Genomic DNA, 12,039 nt, shown 5'->3' with positions numbered 1-12,039 from the left:
ATAGATGGTCAAAAACATTTATAAAATCCAATATCCATTCTTGTTTAAATGCAAAACAAAAATCTGCAACAATAAAGTTAAATTTAACCAACAATATAGGGAGAATAGGTGTACTGATTTTAACAAATGTAAATTGGCTGAGCTACCCTATTAAAAAATGGCTATTGACTAAATTTTTAAAAATTTTAAACTCAATCTACAACCAGTAAGTTACAAATTAAAATTTTTCACAGCTAAAAATTATCTGTGGACAAACAACAGAAAAGATAATTATGAAGTCATCCAACACATCAACTAAGTTTCATAGCAATAAAGTATTAGAACTAAACAAGGTTGCTATCATACAGTAGGAGGAAAGTTATCAATGAAAACTAACAATGAATAAACCAAATTACATGTAAAAAAAAGAAGTCAGAGGAAAAAAATGAAAGAAATACAAAGAAGAAAATACAGAAATATATTTAGATGCCTTAAGATCCAAATTTTAGAACACCATATATTAGGTAGACAAAGAGTAAGTTGTAAATGTATATAATTAATAAAACATATTTAGCAAACATATGGAGACACCTAACTGAAAGGGCAAAATAATTCTTTCCTCCATATTTATCTTTCTGGATATTTATCTTAATTATGGTTGTTCCTTGCTCTCTCATTTTTTTTTCAACCTATATAGTGTCTGTGACACAAGGAAAGCTTTCAAAGGTACAATCTGCTGCAAAAATTATTTATGAACCAAGAAAGACACATGCTTTAATAACACAAAATTTAAAGGGTTTAACCAAACAAAAACTTTAAAATATTTTCTTCAATATCGTCTGGGTAGACAAGGAAATAAAAAATGAAATGTTTCAAAATGAGAAGGGAAAAAAAAGCATAAATGAACAAAATATAGAAAAAATAGTAATGAAAAATAAAGTACAAATTAAAATAACTAAGATAACAATAAAATCAGCTAAAATTAAGTGTTAAAATCTAATCTTTACAGTGCCTTAGGGAAAAAAAGGTACATTACTAGAGGTACTAAAACCAATAACAAAAATGTAATAATGACTATGTAACCATTGCTTCTTTTAAGTCCGGCAATTCTACTTTGGGGACTATAATCCCAAGGAAGTAACTCAAAAGAAAAAAGGTAATTTACACAAAAATATCTAACACAGCACAAGGAACAATCAAATGCTTAACAGAAAATTTAAAATAGTTATTTTTACATTAACATTAATATTCCTAAAGAAAACATGTAAGGAAATTCCCTAACAGTCCAGTGGTTAGGACTCAGTGCTTTCACCAAGTAGCCTGGGTTCAATCCCTGGTCAGGGAGCTAAGATCCACAAGCCAAGTGGCACAGCCAAAAAAATCAAAAAAACAAAAAAACAGCACGTGAAGGAAAAGTCAGTCTGAAACAAAGGGGAGAAAATGAGTTATTAAATCAAACCTTGGCCACACCTATTCAAGGAGTATACTGGGAGTATACAGACAGAATCATTCAAGGCTTGCAACAGGTGTGTATGTACCTACTGTGGACATGGATTCATTAGCCTGGTGCCATTAAATATTCTGAACCATTCAAATAACTAACAGTTCAGATTCCATGATCAGCAAGCCATAATTACATTATAGTTTACTTTCTTAGGTAGAATGCCTATAAGGAATGTATTGATCTACTCAAATAAGGGTTCTGATTCATTTGATTTGGTTCTCATGATATATTTAGTAGTAGCATTCTTATTTATACACAAATCTCTAGTGAATCTGTTTAGTAGAAGTCCATCTCGAAGAGATAGGCCCATTTTTGGTACAGAAGAAACCAATATGGAGTCTGCAAAGCCAAGGGCAAGATCTAGGAAGACAGTAGCAACGTCACCAAGGAATATACCACCTAGGGAAGTCTACTGGCAGGCAATAGCTAATCTTCCCTGATAATACCAAATCTTACTATGTCTTTCCCACCCCCCACTCCCAGAATTCAATACATATGAAATATTGACAACTCATGTTTATCCAGGAAGACGTTAATTGATTTGTGGATAAAAGATGGATAGAAAAGAAGTATAAAACAATTAAAATTACTATCAATCGACAACAATGAATTTATATTTCAGAAGGTAGCTACTGTTTGGAACTACTCAGTAACAGAAAGATGTCACATAGTCTGCAGCTAAGTGGGAACCCCCTTCTTCACCCCTTACCAACATTTACTTACTACTCCCCTAAGGAAAAGAAGAAAACATGTTCCCAATAGCCCCACAACTGAAATCCCGGGCAACTATAAACTTATCCTAATGCAAAATCATGTTTTATATGGCAAATACAGAATTGAATTTCTTTAATCTGTCTGATCCTAAAGGTTTGTTAAGATAAAGAATTCGGAGGAGAGAGAGGAACAAATGAGGAACGGGAAACAATGCAGATCAAAGCCCAGGACATTCCTAGGAAGATTTCTGGACAAGAAACAATCAAGCCTCATCCTAAAATGTTTAAATTCAAGGTTAAATTGATCTAGGAGCTCACCTCACAACAGGCCAAGTTAAAGAAATCTGAATTATACAGAAAATAAAATTTGAAGAAGGTGATATTAAGTAGACAAGCTATCTTTATGATAACTAAAAGGAGAGCCTGTTTACAAAAAGACAGGTACCCTGGAACACCATTACATCCCCTCTCCCTCCACAGAAATGTCTTGAAAATAGGTGGTTCAGGAAAACCCAACCCATTCAATGATGAGTAAAAAGTATACAATCTATAAGGACACCATAAGATTAAAAGAAAGCAAAGTATAACATAACATAAGAAAAACACTCAGAAAAATGTTGTCCCAGAGAAAATGAAAATTGTATGCATACAGTTTTTTATGGACTTAAAAAACATAACAAATCAATCATCTCTATCAAAGACAGAAATGAAAGAAATACAAGAACTCAAGGAAAAGATGGTAAGAAAACAGGAAATGACACACAAATAGATGAAACTCATGAAAGAAGCAGAAGAAAAAATATAATCATCACAGAATGAAGGCAAAACTGGAAGAGACATAAAGGTAAGTAAGTATCTTGGAAAATATGGTTAAGGACATAGAAAAAAATTTTAACTGAACAAAGTAAAAGAAAATAAAAGGACTTAAGAGAGAATATAATACAGAAGAAAACCAAAGAATCTAAACATAATTTGTGTTTCTAAATTATGGAGTCCCTAACGAAATTTAAATAATGAAATAGAAAAAGATACTTAAAGGTTAATTCAAGATTCAAGACCCAAAACAGTCAAAATAAAGATGTATCCAAGTAAAGTCAATAAACTTCAAAGATAAAGGAAAAAAAAATCTGTTAGGTAGCCTGTCAAAAAGATCTAGTTGTTTATGAGGGGGAAAAATCATGCTCTCCTCTGACTTGTTCATAGAAACATTCAACGCCAGAAGATAACAGAATCACATTAACAAGTTCCTTAAAGAAAATGTGGGGTGGTGGTGGGATGAATTGCGAGACTGGGATTGACATACGTACACTAATATGTATAAAATAGATAACTAATAAGAACCTGCTGTATAACAAACAAAAACAAAAAACAAAAAAAAACCCTCAGTGACTTTGGTGTTTGATAAAAAACAAAAACAAAAACAAAACAAAACATATTCAAAGTGAAAAAAAGAAAATGTGAACTGAAGACTTTATATCCAGCTAAATCTTCAAGTATAAAGGCTATGACTAACAGTCTGAGCGCCCAAGAACTCAGGGAGTATTGCTTCAATGAGCCTTTCTTGGGAAAACATAAGAGAAAAGCTTTGGCCAACCAAGAGATAATTAGGGCAACTATAGTAATAGAACTGATGTGAACATTTAAATATATAGAATACAACTAAGACACAAATGTGACAGATGACCTAATGTCAAATACCCAGAGAGAGAGATAGAGAGATAAGAGAGTAAGAGAAAGGGAGAAAGAGATATAATACAACTTAAAAAAAAGGTGGGGTGAGGGAAGAACTTCCCTGGTAGTCCAGTGGTTAAGACTCCATGCTCCCAATGCAGGGGGACCACGTTTGATTCCTGGTCAGGGAACTAAGATTCCACATACTGCAACTAAGCCCACATGGCCCGAGAGCCACACGTCGCAACTACTGAGCCCACGCACTCTAGAGCCTGCACACCACAACAAGAGAAGCCCACATGCTGCAACGAAGACCCAGCGTGGCCAAAATAAATAATAAATAAATAAATAAAATTTAAAAAAAAGATGGGTAGGGAATGGGGGGAGAAAACGAGAGGAAGAAGTAGGCCAATAACTTCATCCATTATAAATGCCAAAGGATATCATATAATACAATGAAGTTTTATTTGAAATTTAAGCACATTTAATAGTACAAAAGTATATTATTAAGTAAAACTGGGTTGGGAGAGAGGAAATAGACTAACTTTACCATTGCTCATACATGGTCAAACATTACACAAAGATATACCACAAAAATGAAAACAAAAATATAACAAAGACAGAAATTTTAACATCAGTCTAGGTAGAATTTGGGTCAAAAAGCAATAAACAAAGCAAGGATGAATATTTCATAATGCTAGAAAGTGCAATCCCGAATGAAGATATAACATTGATGACTATGCACCAATAAACATAGAATAAACATTCATAAAGAAGAACTACTGGAAAGAGTAGGATGCACTGTCAGTTACAGACTAATTTACCTCTCTCATAATTCATGCAGATTAAAGTGACTAAAATTATATAAAATTACAGAAGACCCAAATAACATGCATAAAATGGATATATTTGATATATATCAAATTCTACACCCTAAAATACAAAATGTGTCTTCTGTTCAAGTGGATGGATCATTCACAGAAATTGATCATATACAAGACCACACAGAAAATTTCAATAAAAATCAAAATAACACAAATTAGCATTCTCTCACTACAATATAACTGAAAATTAATGACCACAAGATGTCTTTACCACCTAGATATGAATGTTAAAATTCTCAATTAAACAACTCTTCAATCAATGAGGAAATACAAATATACTGCTCAGCATCAAGAAAATAATCATAAAAACATTATACATAAGAATTACATTAAATTAATAACTTAGGGAGAAGTGATATCTTTATGATGTTAAATCTTTTTATTCAGGAACTTGTCTTCATTTGCACAATTCTTTTTTTTTTTCCTTTTTTTGGCCATGCCACAGGGCATCTGGGATCTTAGTTCCCCGACCAGGGATCAAACTTGTGTCCCCTGCAGTGGAAGTGCAGAGTCCTAACCACTGGACAACCAGGGAAATCCCTGTACAGTTTATATTCTTTTATTATTAAATTTACAGCAACTAAATATAATATAATGGAAAAAGGACATTTACATTCTATCTGGTTATTATTTTTATATAGGAAATACATTAATTTCTAAATATTAATTTTGTATCCTGCTACTTCCTGTTTACAGAGGTATTTCAATTGATATTCTTGGATTTTCCTAATATTCAATTATTTAATCTGCAAAGGCGACAGATTTATCCCCAGCTTTCCAATTTTTGTAACTCCATTTTCTTTCTCTAGTTTTTTTTTTGTTGGTTAGCACCTCCAATACAATGTTAAATAGCAGCCGTAAGACATAGTTGTTTTGTTCTGGACTGTAAAGGGGATGCTTTCAATGTTTCTCTTTTAAGCATAACAGCCTTTTAAATAACAATTTTCTAAAGCTTCCCTAATTGAAACACAAATTATCCGAATCAGTTAGTACCAACACATTTGGTGTGACACACAAAAAGTATTACCTGTCACATTTTAATTATTTTTCTTTTCAACTTACTTTATAGTATCTGCAAAGCTGACTCGACGAGAGTTTTTCTTATTTCTCAAAGCATTGGATTCCTAAGGACAGAGAATATATGGTATGATTTTTTTTATATGGTATGATTTTTAATGAAACCACTGTGAATTAGGTCTCCAAGATTATGATAGACAGAGACCAGTTCTTATTCTGAATTAATGTGATATCATTAATTTTCATAATTAATCTGATTCTCCAAAAAATTCCAATATAGAAGCGCTTAACATGAATATGATTTTCAATGTGAAAATAAGCACAGTGACAAAAACAACATATTTAAGGAAGGTGATTACTATCCCTTACCTTTTCTCTCTCCTTTAAATGAATGGTTATTTTGCAATTAAGTAGAAGAAAGACTGGGAACAAAACAAGTGATATGTTGCCTATTATGGTAACCTTACTATACTATTTTCAAGATTAAAAATTTTTTTTTAATTGCAGTAAAATACAATTCACATAAAATTTACCATCTTAACCACTTTTAAGAATTTTAATTTTGGGGGGTGGTGGTGTGATGAATTGGGAGATTAGGATTGACATATATACATTAATATGTATAAAATGGATAACTAATAAGAACCTGCTGTACAAAAAAAGAAAATTAAAAAAAAATTTTTTTAATTTTATTGTGGTAAGAACACTTAATCTACCCTCTTAACAGATTTTTAAGTGTACAATACAATACTGTTAACTATAGCAACAATGTTGTACAGCGGATCTCTAGAATTCATTCATTTTGCATAACTGAAACTTTATACCGTTGATTAGCAACTCCCCATTTCCCCCTCCTCTCTGTCCCTGGCAACCACTGTTCTCTTTTCTGCTTCCATGAGTTTGACTATTTTAGACACCTCATATAAGTGGAATCATGTAGTATTTTTCCTTCTGTGACTATTTTACTTAGCATAACATACTGAAGCATCTTAACTGTTTTTTTATTAATTTATTTATTTCATTGCGGTGCATGGGCTTCTCATTGCGGTGGCTTCTCTTGTTGCAGAACATGGGCTCTAGACGTGCGGGCTTCAGTAGTTGTGGCTCACGGCCTTAGCTGCTCTGCGGCATGTGAGATCTTCCTGGACCAGTGCTCGAACTGGCGTCCCCTGCATTGGCAGGCGGATTCCCAACCACTGCGCCACCAGGGAAGTCCTTAACTGTTTTTAAGTGTACACTTCAGTAGTGTTAAGTACCTCTATATGGTCGTGCAACCAATCTCCAGAAATCTTTTCATCTTGCAAAACTGAAATTGTATATCCATTAAACAACTCCTCCTTTTCCCCGCCAACCTCCCCACAACCACAATTTTACGTTCTGTCTCTATGAATATGACTATTGTAGGTACTTCATGAGTGTAATTTATAAAGTATTTGTCTTTTTGTGACTGGTTTATTTCACTTAACATAATGTCCTCAAGGTTCATCCATGTTGTAGTATATATCAGAATTTCCTTTTTTTTTTTTAACATCTTTATTGGAGTATAATTGCTTTATAATGGAGTGTTAGTTTCTGCTTTACAACAAAGTGAATCAGCTATACATACATATATATCCCCATATCTCCTCCCTCTTGCATCTTCCTTCTTTTTTTAAGGCTGAATAATATTCCATAGACACCACATTTTGTTTATCCATTCATCTATCAAAGGACTCTGGGTTGCTTCCACCTTTTGGCTACTGTGAATATCACTGCTATGAACAGTGGTATACATATCCTCAAGACCCTGCTTTCAATTCTTTTGGGTATACACCCAGAAGTGGAATTGCTGGATCATATGGTAATTCTATTTTAATTTTTGGAGGAACCACTGTTTTTTACAGCAGCTGCACCATTTACATTCCCACCAACAGTGCACAAGGGTTCCAATTACTCCACATCCTAGCCAACACTTTCTATTTTCTGTTTGTTTTCTGTTTTTAATAGTAGTCATCCTAATGGGTATGAGTTGATATCTTACTGTGGTTTTGATTTGCATTTCCCTAATGATTAGTGATGCTGAGCATCTTTTCATTATAATATACTACTTTTATTTTCCCTCATCTTCCTTAACAATGGCAAACATTTTTACTCACGTAGATACCGAACACAAAAAGCAAAAGACAAAAACAAATGAAATACATAGAGAATTTTAACTGTGCTAATTCTGGATAACTGAGGACAAGTTTTGTTATAACAAAGAATCATCCGCTCTGTTAAGATCTTTGGCAGACACCACAGGCAGCTTTGAGCTTAATAATGACAATATTATGGACATAGCAAATACTACTACATTTCTTACTAAAAACCCCTGAAATTTATGTGGTATATTGGAAAGAGCACTGAGTTAGAAATTAGGAGATTAGAGCTCCAATTTGAAGTTTGCCACTAACTGTGTGGGCTTAGACAAAACATTTAACCTCTCTGGACCTCATATTTCTCATCTATATAATGAAGGAACTAGATTCAAGATTAGTATTGAGGTCCTGTTGTTTTTAAAGCTCTATGAGTCTATGAATCTGTCATTTACTCATTCAAACATTCATTAAATTAAAAAAAACCACACATACCAAATCCCATGCTCAGTGATGGAAAAAGACCGGTAAAGGAAACAATACAGTCCTTACTCTAATGAGGATTAATGGTGAAACAGATTAAAACAAAAAATCCACAAAAATATAAAATTCAAAGTGTAATGAGTGGTGTGAATAAAAACTGTATATAAAAAAATAATTTAGCCTGATAATCATGGAAGATTTCTTTGAGGAAGTACATTTAAGTTGAGACCTGAAGGATTAGTTAGTAGTCAGATGAACAGTTGGGCAGAGGGAAAACATTCTAGGCAGAGCATGTGCAAAGGCCCTGAGGCAGGGAAAGGCTTGATGTATTTGAGAAATAGAAAGATAAGAGAGGCAGAAGTAGTGTAAGCACTCAGAATTATATGGTCTCCAAAACTATATGCATTTCATCCATCAACAAAATGTACTGAAAGTGAACTATATACCAGGCATAATATATTAAAAAACACATAACGAAGTCCTGACCTCAGAGAGTTCTCAATTTAGAATGGACATTAGTAAACAATTACAATAGAAGATGTTAAGGGATGATTTTCTGAGAGAAATGATACCAAAACTGAGTCTTGAAAACAAATTGGAATTACCAGAGAAACAGGACTACAGGGCTTCCCTGGTGGCGCAGTGGTTAAGAATCCGCCTGCCAATGCAGAGGACACAGGTTCGAGCCCTGGTCCAGAAAGATTCCACATGCCACGGAACAACTAAGCCCGTGAGCCACAACTACTGAAGCCCATGTGCCTAGAGCCCATGCTCCACAACAAAAGAAGCCACCGCAATGAGAAGTCTGCACACTGCAACGAAGAGTAGCCCCCGCTCGCCGTAACTAGAGAAAGCCCGTGTGCAGCAACGAAGACCCAACACAGCCAAAATTAATTAATAAATTTTAAAAATAGAGGACTACAAATATATGATAAACCAAGTATGATAAAATATTAATTATAGAATCTATGTAATGACTATATGAACATTCACCCTAAAATTCTTTCTACTTTTCAGTGTGTTTGAAAAAAAAATTTTTAATAAAATATTGGCAGATAAACGAAGAATGAGAGACTAGCCATCTAGACAGAGGTAACATCACATGTAAATACCTGCAGGCTTGACAGTTCTTGTCTGTTTGGGGAATGGTAAACAGTTCTGAATGGTGAGATACATGTATGAGAGTGGCAAGAAAGAAGTCTGGAAAAGCAAATAGGGGTTAAAAATCAAGAGTGCCAGCTTGCTCAAGTGTTTGGATTTTAACCTTAAGGCCATGGGATGCTTACTTGTACATATTCAGTTGAGAATCATTTATGACATTCTCCCTTCATATAGCTAATAAAGTTTCTAACTATTAAAAATATCACTGACAAAAAATATATATATATATATATATCACTGAGGGCTTCCGTGGTGGTGCAGTGGTTGAGAGTCTGCCTACCAATGCAGGGGACATGGTTTCGTGTCCCGGTCTGGGAAGATCCCACATGCCGCGGAGTGGCTGGCCCCGTGAGCCATGGCCGCTGAGCCTGCGCATCCGGAGCCCGTGCTCCGCAACGGGAGAGGCCACAACAGTGAGAGGCCCGCGTGCCGCAAAAGAAAAAAAAATAAAAATCACTGAAAATAGTCATCTATAAAGCATTTGTACCAGAGACTTACCTGAACAGTTTCATTCCCATTCCCACCTCTGAGGTCCTGAAGAGGACTCCTTGGGGGTTTCAAAATCTAGAACAGAATTATTCAAGAAAAGCTGCATTTCAAAATCTAGAACAGAATTATTCAAGAAAATCTGCAATGTCTATTAATAATCACTTCATTTCAAGTTATACCATGAGCAGAAAGGTAGAGATGCTAAAATTCCTGTAAAAACCTCTAAAACTCCTCAAACTCATATTGCTCAGTGGTATACTTTGTGGCTGCTTTAAATATTCGGCATCTATTCCCTTCTCCTTGCCCACATTCCCCAATTATTTTGCCTACTCTCATCCCATGTGGTCTCAGTAAAGCTCTACTCCAACTCTAGGGTTCAACAGGTAGCCCTGGCTGAGAACAATCTGCACATGGTATTCTTTTGTCAATAGTGACTGGTTTGGTAATGAGGACTTGACCCATATCAAGATATGGTCAAGACAATCAAGCCAAGATGATTCAATCCTGAGTATTCTGTTTCCTTCGTGTTTTATCCTGAGGAAATAGACACTATTTTTCATGTAGGACTTGAACCTGGAAGTTGGGAGAGCTAGATGTACTGTAGTAATCACAGAGGGAGAGCCCGTTCTGATAATGGAGATTACCCAGAGAAAGGGATCAGAGTATAAAAAATGAAATCTTAGTACTGGTGATCATGTCCAGTACTTTCACCATAAGCATATTTGCCACAGACATCTTTGCTGCAAACATTTTTGCTGCATAACTAACTGGCCGTAAGGCATTTCTGCTATAAAAGATAAAAGAGGGACATTAAAGAGGACATAATGAAACATGAAAAATGAATAAGAAAGTTAAAGACTTTATTGCAAGATATGAAATACTTGAATACATTTAAAATGTGTGTAGATTCATGCCAATACTGAGCAAATAACTGATTTTATTTTGTGGGTTGTACCTAAGCTCTTGCCTTCTGTCTTTTGCTCATAGTATTTTATACATTTTTTAGTTTATTGATTCATTCCCTTCATTTGGCATCGCGCTTTTTCATTTTCATTAAAATTTCTTTCTTCATTAAGACAAATTATCAGTTTCCAAATACTAGGATACATATTTGTAACTGAGCTTTGTATTGCATTATAAAACCCTTCCACACTGTTGTTTGTTCTTGGCATAATGCCATATGTCTGTTGAGAGATGTTCCAAAATTCTGTGGGAGAAATGGGTTCAACTCTGCCTTGGAGACCTTGGCATATCTCAGATTTATGTAATATAAAAATGAGAGTACTGCATCAATGAAGAAATGAAATCAAACTATCAATTAGTTATTTAACCTTTACAGCTAAATTGCACTGCTGCCAATTAATTATGTGGCAAAAGTGTTTGTGGCAAAGATGCTTACAGTGAAAGTACCCTACAACCTCTGGTGCTACTGTTGGAACACCTGATTGGTTAAATTGTGCCTAACATCATCCCTATCTTTGGATTTTTTCAATTTCATAACCCAATAAATTTTGTGCTTAAATCGGTTTGAGTTGGATTATTGTGTGTCTTGCTACAGCTTTGTACACATTTAAATATATTTTTTAAACAGCTTTATTAAAGTATAATTTACACAGCATAGAATGTATTAAATTACCATGAAACCCATAAAATAGGAATTTTAGTATATTTACAGAATTGTGTAATCAGGTTAAATTTTTTTTTTTTTTTTTTTTGTGGTATGCGGGCCTCTCACTGTTGTGGCCTCTCCTGTTGCGGAGCACAGGCTCCGGACGCGCAGGCTCAGCGGCCATGGCTCACGGGCCCAGCCGCTCCGCGGCATGTGGGATCTTCCCAGACCAGGGCACGAACCTGTGCCCCTGCATCGGCAGGTGGACTCGCAACCACTGTGCCACCAGGGAAGCCCAGGTTAAATATTTGAGTCTTTATCCAGAGAGCAATAGAAGCCAGGGGGGTTGGGATGGTGATGTCATTCAAAATTACTGTGGTATGTAGTCATTATTCAATAAAAGGTAACAATTATT

The 12,039-nt window shown here is 34.8% G+C and overlaps 1 protein-coding gene across 1 annotated transcript in view; it reads right to left on the bottom strand.

Moving 5' to 3' along the window:
- The window catches only part of KNL1 (kinetochore scaffold 1), a 58,359-nt gene that overhangs the window by 45,122 nt on the left and 1,198 nt on the right, over nt 1–12,039 (bottom strand). Inside the window, 2 exon segments of the mRNA XM_060168779.1 lie at nt 5,814–5,875; nt 10,025–10,090. Of these exon segments, the coding sequence (XP_060024762.1) occupies nt 5,814–5,875; nt 10,025–10,090 (128 nt within the window).

This window comes from Lagenorhynchus albirostris, chromosome 1 (assembly GCF_949774975.1).
Source record: "Lagenorhynchus albirostris chromosome 1, mLagAlb1.1, whole genome shotgun sequence".
Taxonomy (NCBI): domain Eukaryota; kingdom Metazoa; phylum Chordata; class Mammalia; order Artiodactyla; family Delphinidae; genus Lagenorhynchus; species Lagenorhynchus albirostris.
This window is presented reverse-complemented; position numbering and strand designations above follow the sequence as displayed.